Below are 17,096 nucleotides of genomic sequence, written 5' to 3'. Positions count from 1 at the left end.
ATTGTGCTATAAACTTTGTGTAAATATTAAATGAAGTAATGCTGTCTTGTAACCACTAAACAATATTGCCTCCCCAGATGACCTCTTCTGTTTACTTTCATTGCAATTCCAATCTTCCTAACTGTGTTATTTTGGAGGTTAGTTGTTTGATTTTATTAGTTTGAAATTATGCTAAGTATGCCTGAAATTCAAATAATAAATTTTAATCAGCTGGAGAAAAGGTAAGAGCATTAGAATTAAATAATTAGTTCTTTTGGCAAAAGACATGTCAAGGTGGAAAAGAAGGGAACACAATTTCACACCTTTGTGTATATACTTATTCTCAGTTTTGTACAACTTACACTTTACAATAACATTTCAGTAACACTCAGTAAAATCCAAAAACCAGTTGAGTTCAAAGGTTTGAAGGAGAGAGGACAGGCAGAAGTCAGTTTCTAATCTACTGTTAAATCTTTGACAGGACTATGCTCAACAATAAGATGACATTTTCTAACCATGAACTGTGATGTGCCAGTTCACAATATTTTCCATTTACTAAATCACAGGTCTTTAGAGCTTCTTAGTTTTATTTTAACTGTTTGTAGGTGTGTTTTGAGATGTCTTTTTAGAATTCGCTCAAAGTCATGCTCATATATATATTAACACATTTTTTAATTCTCAAAGAGGAATAATGAAAAATTTATAATAAAATACCATGACACCATGAAAATGTAATCTGCAAACTGAGAGTAATAAGAACCATCCTCTGGTTGCCTTTAAAAAGCCAATATAGGGAGCCTCCCAAGCCAACTTGAGTTTGGGGTCAGAATAATGGTAGAAAAATGGGTAGAGGTTTTCTTTCTGTGACAATAGTGAGTTGATAAGGTATTTGAGATATGTGCATACCACATATCTACTCTTCTGCCTAAGGAATGAGAGCTATTTTGAATGTCAATTTTGGATAATAGATTTAACTTTTTATATATAAACAGGAAAGAGATACAAACTGTATTGAAGAATAGTTGTTTCCAGATATGCAAAATGTGATATTTCTCAAAACATTACAAAAAAATTAAAGATTATTTAACTAGATAATTATTTGACTACTAGAGGCCCGGTGCTCAAAATTTGTGCACGGGGGGGGGGGGGCTGTCCCTCAGCCCAGCCTGCACACTCTCCAATATGGTACCCCTCGAGGGATATCCGATTGCTTGGCAGTCGGACCTTCCTCTCACAATCCAGGACTGCTGGCTCCCAACTGCTCGCCTGCCTGCCTGCCTGATCACCCCCTAACCACTCTCCTGCCAGCCTGATTGACACCTAACTGCTCCCCTGCCAGCCCTATTGCCCTTAATTGCCCTCCCCTGCAGGCCTGATCACTCCCAACTGCCCTCCCCTGCTGGCCCAGTCTCCCCTAACTGCTGTCCCCTGCAGGCCTGGTTGCCCCTAACTGCCCTCCCTTGCAGGCCTGGTTGTCCCCAACAGCCCTCCCTTGCAGGCCTGGTCACCCCTAACTGCCCTCCCCTGCAGGCCTGGTCACTCCCAACTGCCCTCCCCTGCTGGTCCAGTCTCCCCTAACTGCTGTCCCCTGCAGGCCTGGTTGCCCCCAACAGCCCTCCCCTGCTGGCCTGGTCACCCCTAACTGCTGTCCCCTGCTGGCCTGGGTCCCCCTTACTGCCCTCCCTTGCCAGCCTGATCACCTCCAGCTGCCCTCCTTTTCAGGCCTGGTCCCTCCCAACTGCCTTCCCCTACAGGCCTGATCTCCTACAACTGCCCTCCCCTGCCAGCCATCTTGTGGTGGCCATCTTGTGTCCACATGGGGGTGGCCATCTTATGTGTTGGAGTGATGGTCATTTGCATATTACCTCTTTATTATATAGGATAATAATGGCCAAGCAATCCAACATCTTGTCTCTGATTGTAGGTAAAAAAAAAAACAAACAAACTCAAAAAACTTTGATTAGAATTGCTGCCACAAACCTAAGGCAAGGCAACAATGTTTAGGTATGAAAGCAGAGATAAATTAGTGATCATTTCTTAGATAATTTGTAGAAAGGAAGTACTTTGTAAAGAGAAAACTTGGGCCTCACCTCACTATTGCCTTGGAAGTTCTTGTCCTGGTTCCAGTTTGGGGTTTTGTTTCTTATTTGTGGTCTATGATATTCCAGGAGTGGAATTTCTTGCTACCATCTACTTTATATTAACTTTGATATTTAAAGATGATACTTTTAACCAACCATATTTACAAAGTTTAATGGTAGTGATAATAGAGGCCTGGAGATAGTAGGTACAGAATAGTTACAGATTTTGGCTGAGCTATCTAAATATGCTTGCCTGCTCCTTCCTCTCAAACTTAATGGCACACATTTGTGAGAAATGTTGCTCAGGACTAGGGATAGTTTGTAAGCAAGATACAGTCACAACCCAGTAGTATAGGGTGTTGGCTTAATTAAATTTATTACCACTAGGTAACTGGCTTAAGTGTGTGCATTTTTCACCTATTTAGAAGGGTTGCTCAGCAGATTATAAAGTGCTTAAAATGCCATGTTATAGAAAAGGTATCATACATAAATGCCTACTCCTCTTAAAGGTCATGGGCATGTTAAGTAACAAAGTTTGTTCTGCTTAGACCTTAGTGGGTAGTAACTTTTTGTTACATAAAAACAAAAAAAAATCAGTATTAATAAAAGACTTACAATGTATAGATTATTATCTCTGCCCCAAAGCTCATAATGATATGGTAACATTTTATTTTATTTATTTATTTTTAAATTTATCTTTATTGTTGATAGTATTATAGATGTCCCCCTTTTCCCCCACTGAACCTCTCCACCCTGCACCCACCCCTCCCAGGCTTTCACCACACTATGATATGATAACATTTTAGATAAATAAGGTTACTGCTTCACTTATTTTGCTTAGATTTGGGACAGTTAATAACTGTTAGACTGATTGAGATCACGGTTAGTCGAGTAGACATTAATCCCTGTGAAATTAAATACATTTTAGGTACAATGTCATTTGGCTAATAGGGTAAAAAAAATAGTGTCCTATTTTGTACCACAAGAAGAAATCTTAGCTAGAGAAAATGTCAGAATTTTAGGTTCTGAAAATTTTCACTGCTATTTTAATATCTATAGACATTTCAGTAAAACTATGTTGCATTATACAGTACACGGTACATAGATTTTCAACAAATGTTGTCACTGAATTGAATGTACTGTATAACAATCACAATTCTAAAATGAAGACTTTACTCCTAACAACAGCTCTGTACTTGAAATAAAACCCTAATTTAATTTTCTATATGAGTAAACCTAGGCAGCAAAGCGTTTAAGTGAAAAAAGAATGGAAATTGGAGCCAAAAGTGGAGTTCTCACTTCCTAGTTTTATATTAAGTATATTGCTTAAACTTTCTGAACTTCAGTTTTCTCAACTAGAAAATGTAGGTAACTTAATACCTACTATTTTTTTTTTGGTAAAATGTTAAACCATCATATAAATAATGGTCTTACTTAACTTAATGCATATGGACAATTTGTTACTGGAATAATGATAGAAGAATATTTAAAAGATTGGTATCAGTCTATGAGGGCTGAGGATGTAGTAGAAATAAAAAAAATGAAGGTAATGAAGAACCATGAGGACAGAGTGTGGGAAATACCACTGATATGAGTGGTGAAGTTCTCATAGATAATTCCAGGTCAGGGGTCACCGGGAAATGGAGAAAATTGTAAGCCTGCCAATGAAACTATGAAAAGATGGGGAGAGTGGCTAGAAGGTCAGTAGATAGTGGTAATACAAGTCAAGAGGGCTCATGTATATGGATTGCAGGGTTTTGAACAGAGGAGATAATTGATCAACAAAACCCAGAACACTTAACTGTATAAAATTGCATTGAGAAAAGAATTAGCAGAAGATACATAGAAAACCAAACAAATAAAAATAGGAAAATATTAATACCAGCAAAAAATAATCATACTAATAAAAGAATCACAAATTGGTTCAGCAACAAACAATACTTTCATGTCAATAATAACAAACAAGGAATATTGATTTAGATAAAAATTGGGATTTATAGAACTAAATTCTATGTATCAGAATTATTAAGAGATAACATACAACATCAACAAATCAAGAAATAGCAGCATAAGTATATGCATACTATTTAAGTGTATGGAGGTAAATACCAGAAGAAAAAGCTAAGAGTTGAAAATGATTGCCTCTGGGGGATCAGGTGCACATGAAGAAGGTTGGAACAGGAAATTGCTGTTTCTTATATATCTTTTACTATTTGACCTTTTAAGCATTACTCTAATTTTTTAAAAAAAATTATTTTAAAGAGCTAGTAAATAGCAATTCTTGTTTGCCATAAAACAAGAGTTCCTGCACCAGAGCAGGAAGTAGGGGGAGACAGATAAGGGTGGTATTTGGAAAAGATGGGCTCAACACAGATAGGAATTAAATTTTTGGAAACAATAGGAGGGGACAGAGGTCTGGACAAAAGACATTTATTTTCAATAATGGGGGTGAAGAAGGCAATATGGAGAGGGATATGAGTCACATGTTAATAAGTAAGGGAGCTGCTGAGTTTATAGAGCTAAACAGCCCAGAGATTCCATCATTAGTGAAGGACTTATGTTAAATAAGCATTGTGGAAAGCTGCCTGGATACTTTCCAGAAGAAACAAAACACACCTGACACTAAGATCTATGCTGTCTTGATATTGACAAAAATTGAATTTTCAGATGAAAAGCATCCAAGTTGGAGTATTTTCCTTTGGCAATAGCACTATCCAAGTAATCAGGACTGTTCTTTTTGTATCCTCCCATGACTCTTAAAGGTTTCTTGGAAGCCTTGAGCCAAGTGGAAAAGAGTTGCACATACGATATACATAATTATTTGAGTCTTCCTAATAACCACCACCTGTATGACAACTTGTAAAATGAGTTCAGCTGAGTTTTCCCCTGTCACTAACATATGTGAAATTATCTATTTCTTGCTAATGGCAGGGAAATGATCACAGTGTGTTATTCTTAGTATCCCCAGGAAAGAAATGTGATCAGTGATGTTTTGAATTTGAAACCAAAATGATGATGTTTCTAGGGAAAACCATGGAAAACATACATAGATTAGTTTTCTAAAAAGTATTTTGAAACCAGGTTTTTGCACATCTTATTTTCAAAAATATTTTAATATAGTTTGCTTTGTGGAAAGCACTTTAGTTTTATTTTAAAATATCATTACAATGAGAAAATATCAATATAATTTCTTATATTTATGCTTGGAAATATTTGTGGCATAGGGTTTGGGGAGGGAGAAGATAGAAAATTGGACATTCATTTGAGTACCTACTTTGTGCTTGACACTAAGCCAGGTACTTTAGATATTTTATCTGATTGAACTGTATTGTAGATATACTACACATTAAGTATGATTCTCCCTCTTTTATAGATGGGGAAACTGAGGTTCAGTTTAGTTAAGTCAGTTACTTCAGTCCAGTTAAATCAAACACCTAAGATCATACAGCGCAGGCTTTTATAACCCCAAATAATTGAATTTAAAGTCTATATTTTTCCCACTTTATTATGCTACCTCCAATTACAATTGAACTCTAAACACAAACTAAAATGGGCCAACCTTTAGTTTTAAAATCGCCTAACTTACTTCTGCTCTATTAATCCTTAAAGAGACTCTTCTGCCATGTGGAAGACACATATAAACACCAAGGAACCTAGGTAAGACAACTTACTCCCTGTCATCCCTTGTCCATGGGATCTGCACAGCCAGGTTACTCTTCACTCTGACCAAGAATGGATCCAATCCTATGTAACCCCATACAAGTAGAATTACCACATCTAAGATTCCCAGGGCACTGTTCTATTTTCAGCAGCGCTTCAACTTTATCATCAGAAGCTATTGAAAAACTAGAAGAATGTTATCTATACAAAAAAGCCACCAGCATTTGACAAACCTCAAACTGAAGTATGAATAATAAAATAAAAAGTAATATATTAGTTACCCAACTCTACCCATTTTTTAAATAGACAATATCTGGTCTAGTCAAATATATTATTAGTTGTACTGAGCTAATGAAAGAATATAGCATCACCATTGGCATTAGCCAAGATTCTTAATCCTAGCATATTATTATTCCCGTCTCTGATAATTGCCCCTAACTCCCTTCCTACTGTCATGACACCTTCTTCATCTGATCACTGTGAGAATAAAATTAATCAGTATGCCGATCTGTCTTGTACAAAGCTGCTAGGATTAACGTCCTAAAGCACACCTATCAGTATTTTCCTACGTAATAACCTTCACTCACTCTGCACTGCCTACCAAATAAAGTTCAACATTTTAAACTTAACATTTGAGCCTCATGATCTAGTACTCCTCATTCTGTCTTCCTTTCCATACAAACAAAACCACTAACTGAAAACCGATTCCTGAAGCCCAAAATGTAAATTCCCAAACTTATAACCTTTTTCATGTAATTCCCTCTTACGATGTCAACTCTATGCCACACCATAACACCACATATAAAAATTGGCTCACTCTTCAAAGCCCAGTTCAATTCCTGCCTCCGCAACAAAGCTTTCCTTGACCTTCTAGCTGAAATTAATTTTTTCTCTCTTCTGTTCTCAAAGCACATTGCTTGTTCCTTTTTTATGACAGAAGACACTTAGTTTTGTGTTATGTTTTAAGTTTGCCATTTCCCTATTAGATAGTAAACACTTATAAGAAATGTGATAATGCTTTACCCACTTTAGTATTTTTCATAGTACCTGGCATGAAGATTTAATGTTTATAAATAATAATTGCTACTAAAAACTAAGAACTACTGTTTTGTTAAGTACTTACCAATGGCACTCAACTATGGTAAGTGCTTAACATAAAAAATATAATTTATTCTTAGAATAGCCTGTAATAAATGGATGATGTAAAATCTTTATTTTAAAATGAAGAAACTGAAGCAAATTATAAGTTTAACTATATTTCAAGTGTCTTAATCTAATAAGATGGTTCAGAGAAAATATAATTTTAGGCCTTTATAGATTGAAAAAGGGTGGATTTTTTAAATTAATTGTGGTTCTTTTTGAAAATACAGATGAAGTGCATATTTCAAATTCACAGCCCTTAGAAGTAATATCATGTATATTTAATATAAAACAATCAAATTCTTATGTGGACAGGTTCCTTTATTTTTTCTTATTCATTTCCTTTTGTCTTTTACTAAGAATTGCCTATTAAAGGGTCAATTTGAGCAAGTTATTCTTCACTAGAAAAAACATCTGAAAACATACAAATGATGTTGATTCTTCATTGTTCCAGTTGTTATTGTTAACTTTATCAAGATACAAGAAAATCTTTTTTCCTTTGGGGGAAATTTTATTGAATTCTATTTTTATTTGATCAGGTGGCTGTGACCATCCAAATACTTTTTCCTTTAACACTTGCATAACAGATGTTTACAAGATTCCAAAGTTTTCAGAACATAAATTAGTCACTGACAATTATATTCCAAGAGATTAATGCTTAGCAACTAAATTTTAGTTTCTATTTTGTTTATGTAATATACAATAAAATGTATACATTCTAACTTGACTTAATATACCATATTTTCTTTTTTAAATTTCTTAATTGATTAAGGTGTTACATATGTGTCCTTATTCCCCCATTACCCCCAACCCCCCCCCACTCATGCCCTCACCCCCCTGTTGTCTGTGTCCATTAATATACCATATTTTCAAAGAAGACATATAGGAAGTAATTACCAGCCTGTGAAATGAAACCATTATAATAATCCTCAATAATACTATTTGCAAATTACTGTTCATTTAAGTACCATATCTCATGAAAGTATTTCATGTTTAAAAATATTTAATGTTTTACAACCATTAGACCCAATTTAGACCTGAGGATCAGCTATAAATCAGGAGTTTATTAATCAATTCATGACTTCCTTCATAGATTTAATTCAGTAATAGACCTGAAATATTTTGTCTTCTGAGAGGAAAAGGAAATTTAGTTTTAAAAATACTGTAACAAAATATAAATACTAGTTACATAATTCTTCAATACTTTGGTGAAAATTTAATATGGGTACTTGTACAGAGTGAGAAGTGTTTAAGGGTATTATTTCAATTTTGTAAGGTATCAGTTAATTAAACTTACCTGTTCGTGTATATGGCTTGATTCACCATGGCAAAGGTCATTGCCAATGCTTGTAGATATTGAGTCACCTCCTGTGATAGTTTGGATTTGCTGGCTAGAATGGGATTGCTGGCAGTGCGGAGAGTGGATGATCTGGGGCTGTTGGACAATGTGATGATGGCACTGAACCTGAGGATAGAATTCCTAAAACATATACATATGCCAAAAAGAGTCATTGAGAATAAAAATTACTGATCAAGAAAAACACAACTGAAACTATTTTAAAATTTTAATGTGTTCTTTCACAAGATATTTGAAGCCCTAGGATTTGAAGCTTTACTAAGTGATTTTTTTTCTGTTTCTTTTCTTTTATGTTTTATTTATTTTATTATTATTTTTTTAATTGTTTGAAGTATTACAAATAGTAGTACATATGTCTCCTTTTTTTTCCTTCCCCATTGACCTTCCCCCGGCCTCCCCTTCCCCCCAGTACATGCCTTTACCTGCCCCCTCCCCCCAGTGTTTTTTATCCATTGGTTATGCTTATATGCATGCGTACAAGTCCTTCGGTTGATCTCTTACAGCGCCCCCCACCCCTGCAACCTCCTCTGCCTTCCCACTGTAGTTTGACAGTCTGTTCAATGCTTCTTTGCCTCTGTATCTATTTTTTCCCCATTTCATTCCTTTAAAAAATCTTGCCTCTGCAGACTAGAAATAAACATTGAATTTATTGGTGTAACATTGGTAAATATAATTATATAGGGTTTAGGTATACAATTCTATAATACATCATCTGTATATTGTATTGTGTGTTCACCATCCCAAGTCAAGTCTCTTCTGTCACCACTTATCCCTCCATTACCCCCTTCAACCTCCCCAACCCCTTTCTCTCTGGCAATCACCATACTGCTGTCTGTATCTATGAGGTTTGTTGTGGGTTTTTTTTTTTTTTTGCCATAATCGCTTCACCCTTTTCACTCAGTTCCCCAACACTCCTCCCCTCTGTGCCTATGGGTCTGTTTCTATTTTGTTTATTTTGATCAATTTCAAAGTATTCCACTGGGGGAAATTTTATTGAATTCTATTTTTATTTGATCAGGTGGCTGTGACTATCCAAATACTTACCTAAATGAGTCAGGGATTTACATGTTCTGATTAAATTAATATTCCACTAACAGTTATCACTAAAACTATAATGAATATTAATATTAAATCCTCTTTAAAATTTCTTTATTGATTGTGGTATTACATATGTGGCCTTATTCCCCCATTACTCCCAACCCCCCCATTCATGCTCTTACCCCCCTGTTGTCTGTGTCCATTGATTAGGCTTATATGCATGCATATAAGTCCTTTGGTTGATCTCTCCCCCTAACCCCCACCCTCCCCTACCTTCCCTGAGGTTTGAGGTTCTGATCGATGTTTCTCTGCCTGTTAAATCCTCTTTTTTGATGATTCAACAGATACTTCAGCACCTAATTACCTAATAATACTATAGTTCTGAAGCTATAGATGGATTATAAAATTAGAAAATAATATAATGTAGGATTAGGATTTTCAATGTTAGGAATTACAGTGGGGGTGAAGAAAGTTCTTACGCTTATGAAAATTGAGTATGAATTAAGAAAAACATCCAAAAACAGTGACTGAAAATTCAGATCCAGAAAATATGGATTCTAAGTCTGATTTTATCACTTACTGTGTGATCTTGAGAAACTGTATATGCAAACTTTATTAGCCTCAGTTTCCTCCTTTGTAAAAGTGGAAACAATATGTGTCACATTGGGTTGCTATGAAGAATAAATGAACTAATGGATGGTTATCTTAAAATTACACAACTAATCAGTGGCAAAATTAGGACTGGAACTCATGATTTCTATATCAGAGTTCTTTCAGAACATTAAGTTAAATTTTTACTGCCCTTAAAATATTCTGGAACTTGTTTTTGTTTTTTAATTAAATCTTTGCTATCTGCTTGTTCATTTGTCATAGAGTTTTTTTCCCCTCATAAGTATAGAGCACAGAATAAAAAAAATATATCTGGTTATTTCAGTTTGAGGGCTTTCAGGTTTATTTGAATTTCCTGCATTTTTTTGTGAATGTTCTACTTTGATAACAAGCATCTGAAAGCCAATTTTCAAAGAAAAAAATAATACTTTTTGACTTATAGTGATATATTCATGCACATACAATGAACTGTAATAGTACAAATTCAGTGCTCTATTTCCTTTGACTGTGGAAAGCTCACCTGTATTAATAAAAGAAAACATTTCAGATCTTCAGTTTTTGTATGGAACAATTTTAAACTATGTTAAATGGAAAAAGCAAGATGTGTAAGAATGAATATAGTATGCTCCCTTTGTATAACATTTTGTAAAATGTACATATATGTATATTTACAAATACATATGATGGCTTTGAAATGCACAGAGCAAAACACTTTTAAGAGTGACTGCCTGGGAAAATGAACTGAGGGACAAGAGGATCAGGATAGATAGGCTATTTATTCACCGTATGCATTTTTATTCTCTTTTTATACTTTTTTGTGCCTCTTAATACATTTCATGCCTTGATGTTTTTAACTATGTGTATAAATTATCTCATGTATAGAAAAAGTATTTTGAAAGAAAGAAAATATTTAAAGAAACACATTTTACAAATAGAAACTGCCTTGGTAGACATATAGATAATAAAGATTGTAGAATCAGTTCATAGAGTCATTTTCTATAGGTTCTTTTCCAATATGACTTACTTTACAAATATACCAGCACTAAGATGTCTACAGTTTAGAAGTCTGGCTGTATACTAATCAGGAACTCCTACACAAATTCAGGGGGTAAATGTATTATCTGTTCTTTTATGTTATAAAATACCTTCATACATTGGATTAGGATAAAGTCAGGGTGAAAGTCTGAACTCTGAGAAAATTTTCACTCAGTGGGAAGCTAGTACACTACTGAAATAGAATTTCTCCTGAAAAAATATCTATTTCTTCAAAAAACAAGTTAGGAAACACTTTGAAAGGACATATCAATAAAGAATAATAAAACAAAACCCATTTCTCACTCATCTTCCTTTATTAAAGTATCCGTTGCCTCTTGAATAGAATGGGAATAGCCTCTCCATCTGGGGTGCCTTGTGGTTTCCCTGAACCTATTTGTCCTCTTACCCACTCATAGGAACCACTGAAGTCTTAGCAGATACTCAGTTTTCAATTCTCACACATGACTACTAAAATTGTTGTTCCAAGGCAAGATATTCATATATCACTCATACTTTTGAAGCATACTATAAGCTGAGTTTTTAACCTACAAGAGATGAAACACTTTTGATTTATCATATATTTTGTCTCTTTGATAGAAGAAAAAAACATAGAGTACAATTCATATGAATTGGATAATATCTTGCAACTGGTACCATTTTAACAACCTCTAATGCAAAGACCTCTTTCTTGGACAGGTCCCATCTCCTAAAAGCTAGTCTTGTTTGAATTAGTCTCATGTCATATTAAACAGGTTTGTACAGATTCCGGCTTTATCCAGCTCATCTCACTGTATTTCTATCACTGAGGAAACTCAACTACGACAAAGCAGTTGTAGTTTATCCTATATGAATGGCTCCTTTTACCTTAGGCAATCTCCATGGTAGTTCCAAAACTCCCAAATCATTTAAGTCATTCATAAGAAAAGTGGAAATATAAATATATAAGTTAATAGTAAGTGTAAGGTCTGGGGCTGGGAAAGCAGGAACTTTACAAACTTTGCTTTCTAGCCTGCTTGAATAATGAGGAAAATAAACTTAAGCTGCCTGACCTTGTAGGCCAGAGACTAGATATGCCCATAATTTCAATGCCATGCCAGGTGCATTTTTTAATTGGATAGAACTGTGTTGTTTTCAAGGCCAGCAGCGAGATAACCACTAAGTGCACATAGGGCTGGCTCTTTAATAAAAAGGGAAGTTCTGCTTGTAGCCTTGCTTAGAATTTGAATTCATTTTCTCTAAGCCCACCGGTGAAGCCCACCGGTGAATAAAGTGTGACTCCCCCGGCCTGTGCTCTCGGACCGCGGGACCTCACCCGAGAGCTTTCAATAAACGCGATTTTTCGCTTTTAACCTGCTTGTCTTGGTCAACTTATTGGTTTCGGTCGGGTTAAGTCTTACATCTCTGATTAAACCTTACAGTAAATAGCAGCAGTGTTCTCTTAAAGGGGTTCTTCTTTAATTAATTCAGATGCAAAGCAATAATAATGTACAGGGTATTCAATACTTTCCTTTAGGGACAAAAATTTAGAAAACGTTTGTTTATTCTCCTTGAAACAAGAAGTTGGAAGCAGCATGAAATGATGTTCCTCAACCATTCCTTGCTGTTGAAAATGTGCCAAACTTATTGTTTTGGCAGTTCAGTTGGATAAAAGAAAAATGATATAATTTGATAGCTTGAGGAAAGTTCCCCTTGAAGAACTGACATAGTTGATGAAATTTTTCTATTTGGAATCATAATGTTCAGAAATATTTTGCTTGTTCCTTTGGAAGATATGTACCCTTCGGACTACATCCAGTTTTACAAGCAGCCCAGAATTTTAAAGATTTAGATGTTTATAAATCTGAGTTTACTCTATTTCATTTTTATTGGGCAACATCTAAGTAATATGCATTAGTTCCTATAAATATGGTAACAACTGCCCATAAATGCTCAGAAAAATAATATGTGTTCTCATACCAAGAAAATTAAAAAGAAAAAATTTGGTATATTTTAATGTTTCATTCATAAATGAAAAAAATATTTTGTGATTGAAATTAATTCAGTATTATTTAACTGTCTGTTTTTTGGCTGAATTGTGCTCCTTGCTCCCCCTAAAAGATATGCTAAAGTCTTAATCCACAGTACCTCAGAATGTGACCTTATTAAGAAACAGAGGTATAATCAAGATAAAGTGAAGTCATTAGGATGGATCCTAATCCAAAATGACTAGTGCCTCATATAAAGGGACAGACATGCACAAAGGGAAAAGGATTTGAAGACACACAGGGAAGATGCCGCTTTAGGATCGAGGATTAAAGTTATGCATCTATAAGTGTAGGAACATTTACCTCCAGAAACTAGAAGATAGGTATGGAAGTTTCTTCCCTAAAGTTTTTAAAGGGAGCATGGCCCTGCCGACACTGAGATATCCTAACTCTAACCTTCAGAACTGTGATAAAATAAATTTCTGTTGTTTTAAGCCATCCAGAGTTTGGTAGTTTGTTACAGCAACCCTAAGAAATTAACACACTGTTTAGTTCAAGAACGTCCAGGAGATAACTATCAGGCTTTGTGTGGGCTAGGCATGCTTAATCCACCAAGCAGGTCATGTGGAAACCTCTGTAGGTTACAGTAACAACTCTGCTTTGAAGGACTGGGCCTTCAAAGCTGCAGTTTTGTACCCTGTACTTCAAGCATGTCAAACTCGGGCCAAATAAACAAGGTTTAAGTTTACAGTACGTGGGCAGCAAAAAGCCAAAAGCTTCAATTTTCATAGAAATGTAGGTTTATTTCAATAGAGGCATGCTGAATACAAAGGGCTGAAATAAATGAGTCATCGTTAACATAAAATATTAGAACATTTTAATAAAAATTAATATTTTTTTCTTGAACATTAACTTACAAGACACTGGATAACTGCACAAATTAATAAGCGTAACACAAAAAAAACCACCTATTTTTCTTGTTCTCTGAAAGCGAAATATTTCCTGTTGCGCACAATAAGCAAGTCAGTCCAAGACTGTAGATGTGGCATTCGGCTGCTAAAATATTTGCTGCTAGTATTAGTGGAGAGAAATGGTGCGCCTGCACGTAAGGTACGTTAAGGGAAATGAATGCAACATGATTATAGTAATCAATCATTAGCGAATCTTGTAGTTAGTTATTAATAATTATGTATAAGAGTATATTGTAAAAATTAAGTTACAAAATTTTTATTAAAGCGTTTCTTACATACCATTATATTGGCTGGGCCGCAAAAATATTCGTTGTGGGCTGCCTGCAGCCCGCAGGCTGCGAGTTTGACATGCTTGCTGTACTTCATCTCTCAATTAAGTTTAACAGAATTTTAAAAGTGTGACTTGAAGCTTTCCTTTTCTAGAACTTTTACAGTATACAATATTTTCCGTATACAGTAATTTAACATTTTATTTTATGTTAAATGAATTAAGATAAAATTATGTTTTAAATTATGATTTTTGTGAGACCAGTTTAAAAGAAACATACAAAGCATGGGATATGTATATTACATTCAGATTCTACCATTAATTGTCTATGTGAGTTGACATCTTTACTTCAGTTTCCCATTCAGTGTAACAGGGACAATAATATTTCACATGAGGAAATGGATATGAAAGTGTTAAGGATGATATGAAGTGCTGCAGACATAATAAGTTATTATGACTCATAGAGGTCTTGTCTAGCACTTGACATTTGAATGTCATTTAAGCTCTACTAAAATATTCATAATTCAAAAGTGTATACTTACAAAATAAGCCTTAAAACAAATTTTACATACCTGATCCATATTTAGCTTCTCCACTTTTCTTATTGTTTTTTCATAAATAACATTGTTTCCTGGGAAGAAATGGCCTCCTCTTAGGAACGGAGACAGTGGTTCCTATAAAGACAGTAAAAACTGTGTTGTGCTTTGAAAGGTACCTTTTCAGGGAAATATTAACTTAAGTAAATATCCAGTATTTAATAATCTCTGAGGTAGTGGCAAACTATAGAAGTGGAGTGATATTTCAATAAGGTCTGAGATATGTAAAGAAATAGTAATAAAGATAGCCTATTTTCTCAAACAGAAAAATCTGAATCTCTCCTACTACATTTAACTAAGCCTAACACAGTGTTTTGGGGAAATTATAAAGGGGTAGAAAAAAGAATTTGTTTCTGTTCCTAAGGCAAGGTATAATTTTCTCAGAGTTTTCTCTGAAGTAGACAGGCATGAGGTCAACCTCATTTAAATTTGGTTCTCTGGCAGGTTTCTCTCCATGTAAAAGTATTATTGGAGAAATCCAAAATAAACATAATTCATCACCACTGAGCCATAAAGTATGTAGAACTATATTACATAATTTTTGTTTCTGGAACTCAATCTGGGTACCCTTGAAGTGTACAGTTCTTATTTGTGATGATAATCAAAGTTAAGGTTCTCAGTACAATATGTTTTGAATACTGAGAACAGAGTAAAGGTTTTAAGGGCCACTGTATCTCCATATAATCAACTAAATTGATGTAGTATTATCTTAGAAGATGTCAGCCAGTGAAATAAAGGCTGGTGACATGTTCAAGATCTAAAAGAAACCAGGAAAGAGCTAATAAGAATCATATCTGGAGTCTAAAATAAATGTAATGGGCACTAAATATATTTCTTTCCCTTCTTTTGGTTTTCATGAGTCTTTAACTTGTAGATGGGGAGTTAGAGTTGTTTTGTTACAAACCAAAAATTGCATTGATCTGTTTTGGGACACGGGAACAGTTTAGAAAGGGATTGGCCAAGCCTATTACCAGTTAACATGTTTAGGACCATTTCAAAATCAACAAAAGGTTCTAGCATTTTTGTAGTTTGCTATTGTAATATATTTTAGAATAATAGAACTAAAACCTTGGTTGTTAAGAACACAAGATACTTTTGAACCCAAAGCTATATACTTCTTATATTCATGTTTAAATAAAGAGTGCTTTAACTAAATGTTCCTAGGATACTTTGGTAGAAAAGCATATAAGTAATTAAATTTGACTAACTGATGAGTTACTAAATGTAAATATGGATATATTTAGATAAGTTCCTCTAAAAGCTATTTTATACTTGTTTGTTTTTGGAAAAAAAAGCCTTTTGGGTAGTTATTTGCAATCATTGCAGCATGCTTAAGAGGTTACTATGCAGAATATACTTTGCTCAGTGTTATAAAGCATGAATCATACTTAGATTATTACCAAGAGCATTAAATGTTGATCAGAATTTATCAGACTATAGCCAGCAGCCTATGTTTGTGATGTTTTCAAGCTAAGAATGGTATTTAGATTTTTAAAGGACTGCAATAAAAGGAAGGACTGAGACCCTATGTGGCCAGAAAAACCTAAAATATTTACTATATGGCCCTTTACAGAAAAGCTTTGCTAATATCTGGTCTAGATGATATATGAACATAAATATCTATAATACAAGGTAGAAAGTCGTAAGTGTAAGAGGTACAGAGAAATAACTTATGGGATGGAACTCAGAAGAGACAAAATGGAATTTCATTTAGCAATGGTCAGGTACATTACTTGGATCAGATGACATTTGAGAGAAGGTTAAGGTATGCTTTGGATATGAAGAAATGGAAGAAATAGTATTCCGAGTGAAGAAAACAAAATAAGTCAAGGCACCAACATTGGAAAAGTGTAAGTTGTATGTAGGGAACATACTTGGCAGATGGGGCTTGGTTCTGCAAGTAGTGAGAAGTGAGAAGCTTGGGTGTGAGGTGAACTTTGGGAAGAGTAATTGGAGAAAGGAAAGGGTACATGTGAGGAGAACAGTTAGCAGATTATCCTAAATCATTAAGGACAGTACTTTTCAGATGACTCTGAGATCTTGAACATGAGGAATATATTATATGATCAGTGATGACAAAAACAGAAAAAAGTTGACACATTTTGAGTTTCATATGCTCCTAACAATCCAGGTCTGATTCATGGTTTTGTTTCTCATAGCACTTAATAAGGTATATAGTACATAGTAATCACTTAAGCATGTGTTAAATTATTGCAAAGAACTAGCAAAGAGACTCTTTTACAAAAAATGTGCAGGTGGGCATTCAGATATAGATGTCCAGCACACAGTTAAAAACATGTCTGGAACTGAATAAGGATCTCATGGCTACAGTTTTAGATTTCAGAATCATATGCTTATAAGTTCTAGTAAAAGCATGCCATTGTTGAAAAGGTAAGTG

At 34.7% G+C, this 17,096-nt stretch overlaps 1 protein-coding gene across 1 annotated transcript in view; it reads right to left on the bottom strand.

Annotated features, from left to right (window-relative positions):
* The window catches only part of POF1B (POF1B actin binding protein), a gene marked incomplete at both ends in the record, with an annotated part of 75,402 nt that overhangs the window by 34,630 nt on the left and 23,676 nt on the right, over nucleotides 1–17,096 (bottom strand). The window contains 2 exons of the mRNA XM_080652699.1: nucleotides 8,158–8,340; nucleotides 14,675–14,776. Of these exons, the coding sequence (XP_080508825.1) occupies nucleotides 8,158–8,340; nucleotides 14,675–14,776 (285 nt within the window). The remainder of the gene's footprint in view (nucleotides 1–8,157; nucleotides 8,341–14,674; nucleotides 14,777–17,096) is intronic.

Source organism: Plecotus auritus (genome assembly GCF_963455305.1).
Source record: "Plecotus auritus genome assembly, chromosome: X".
In the NCBI taxonomy this organism is placed as follows: Eukaryota; Metazoa; Chordata; class Mammalia; order Chiroptera; family Vespertilionidae; genus Plecotus; species Plecotus auritus.
The sequence above is the reverse complement of the archived record's forward strand: the minus strand, read 5'-3'. Positions and strand labels throughout refer to the sequence as shown.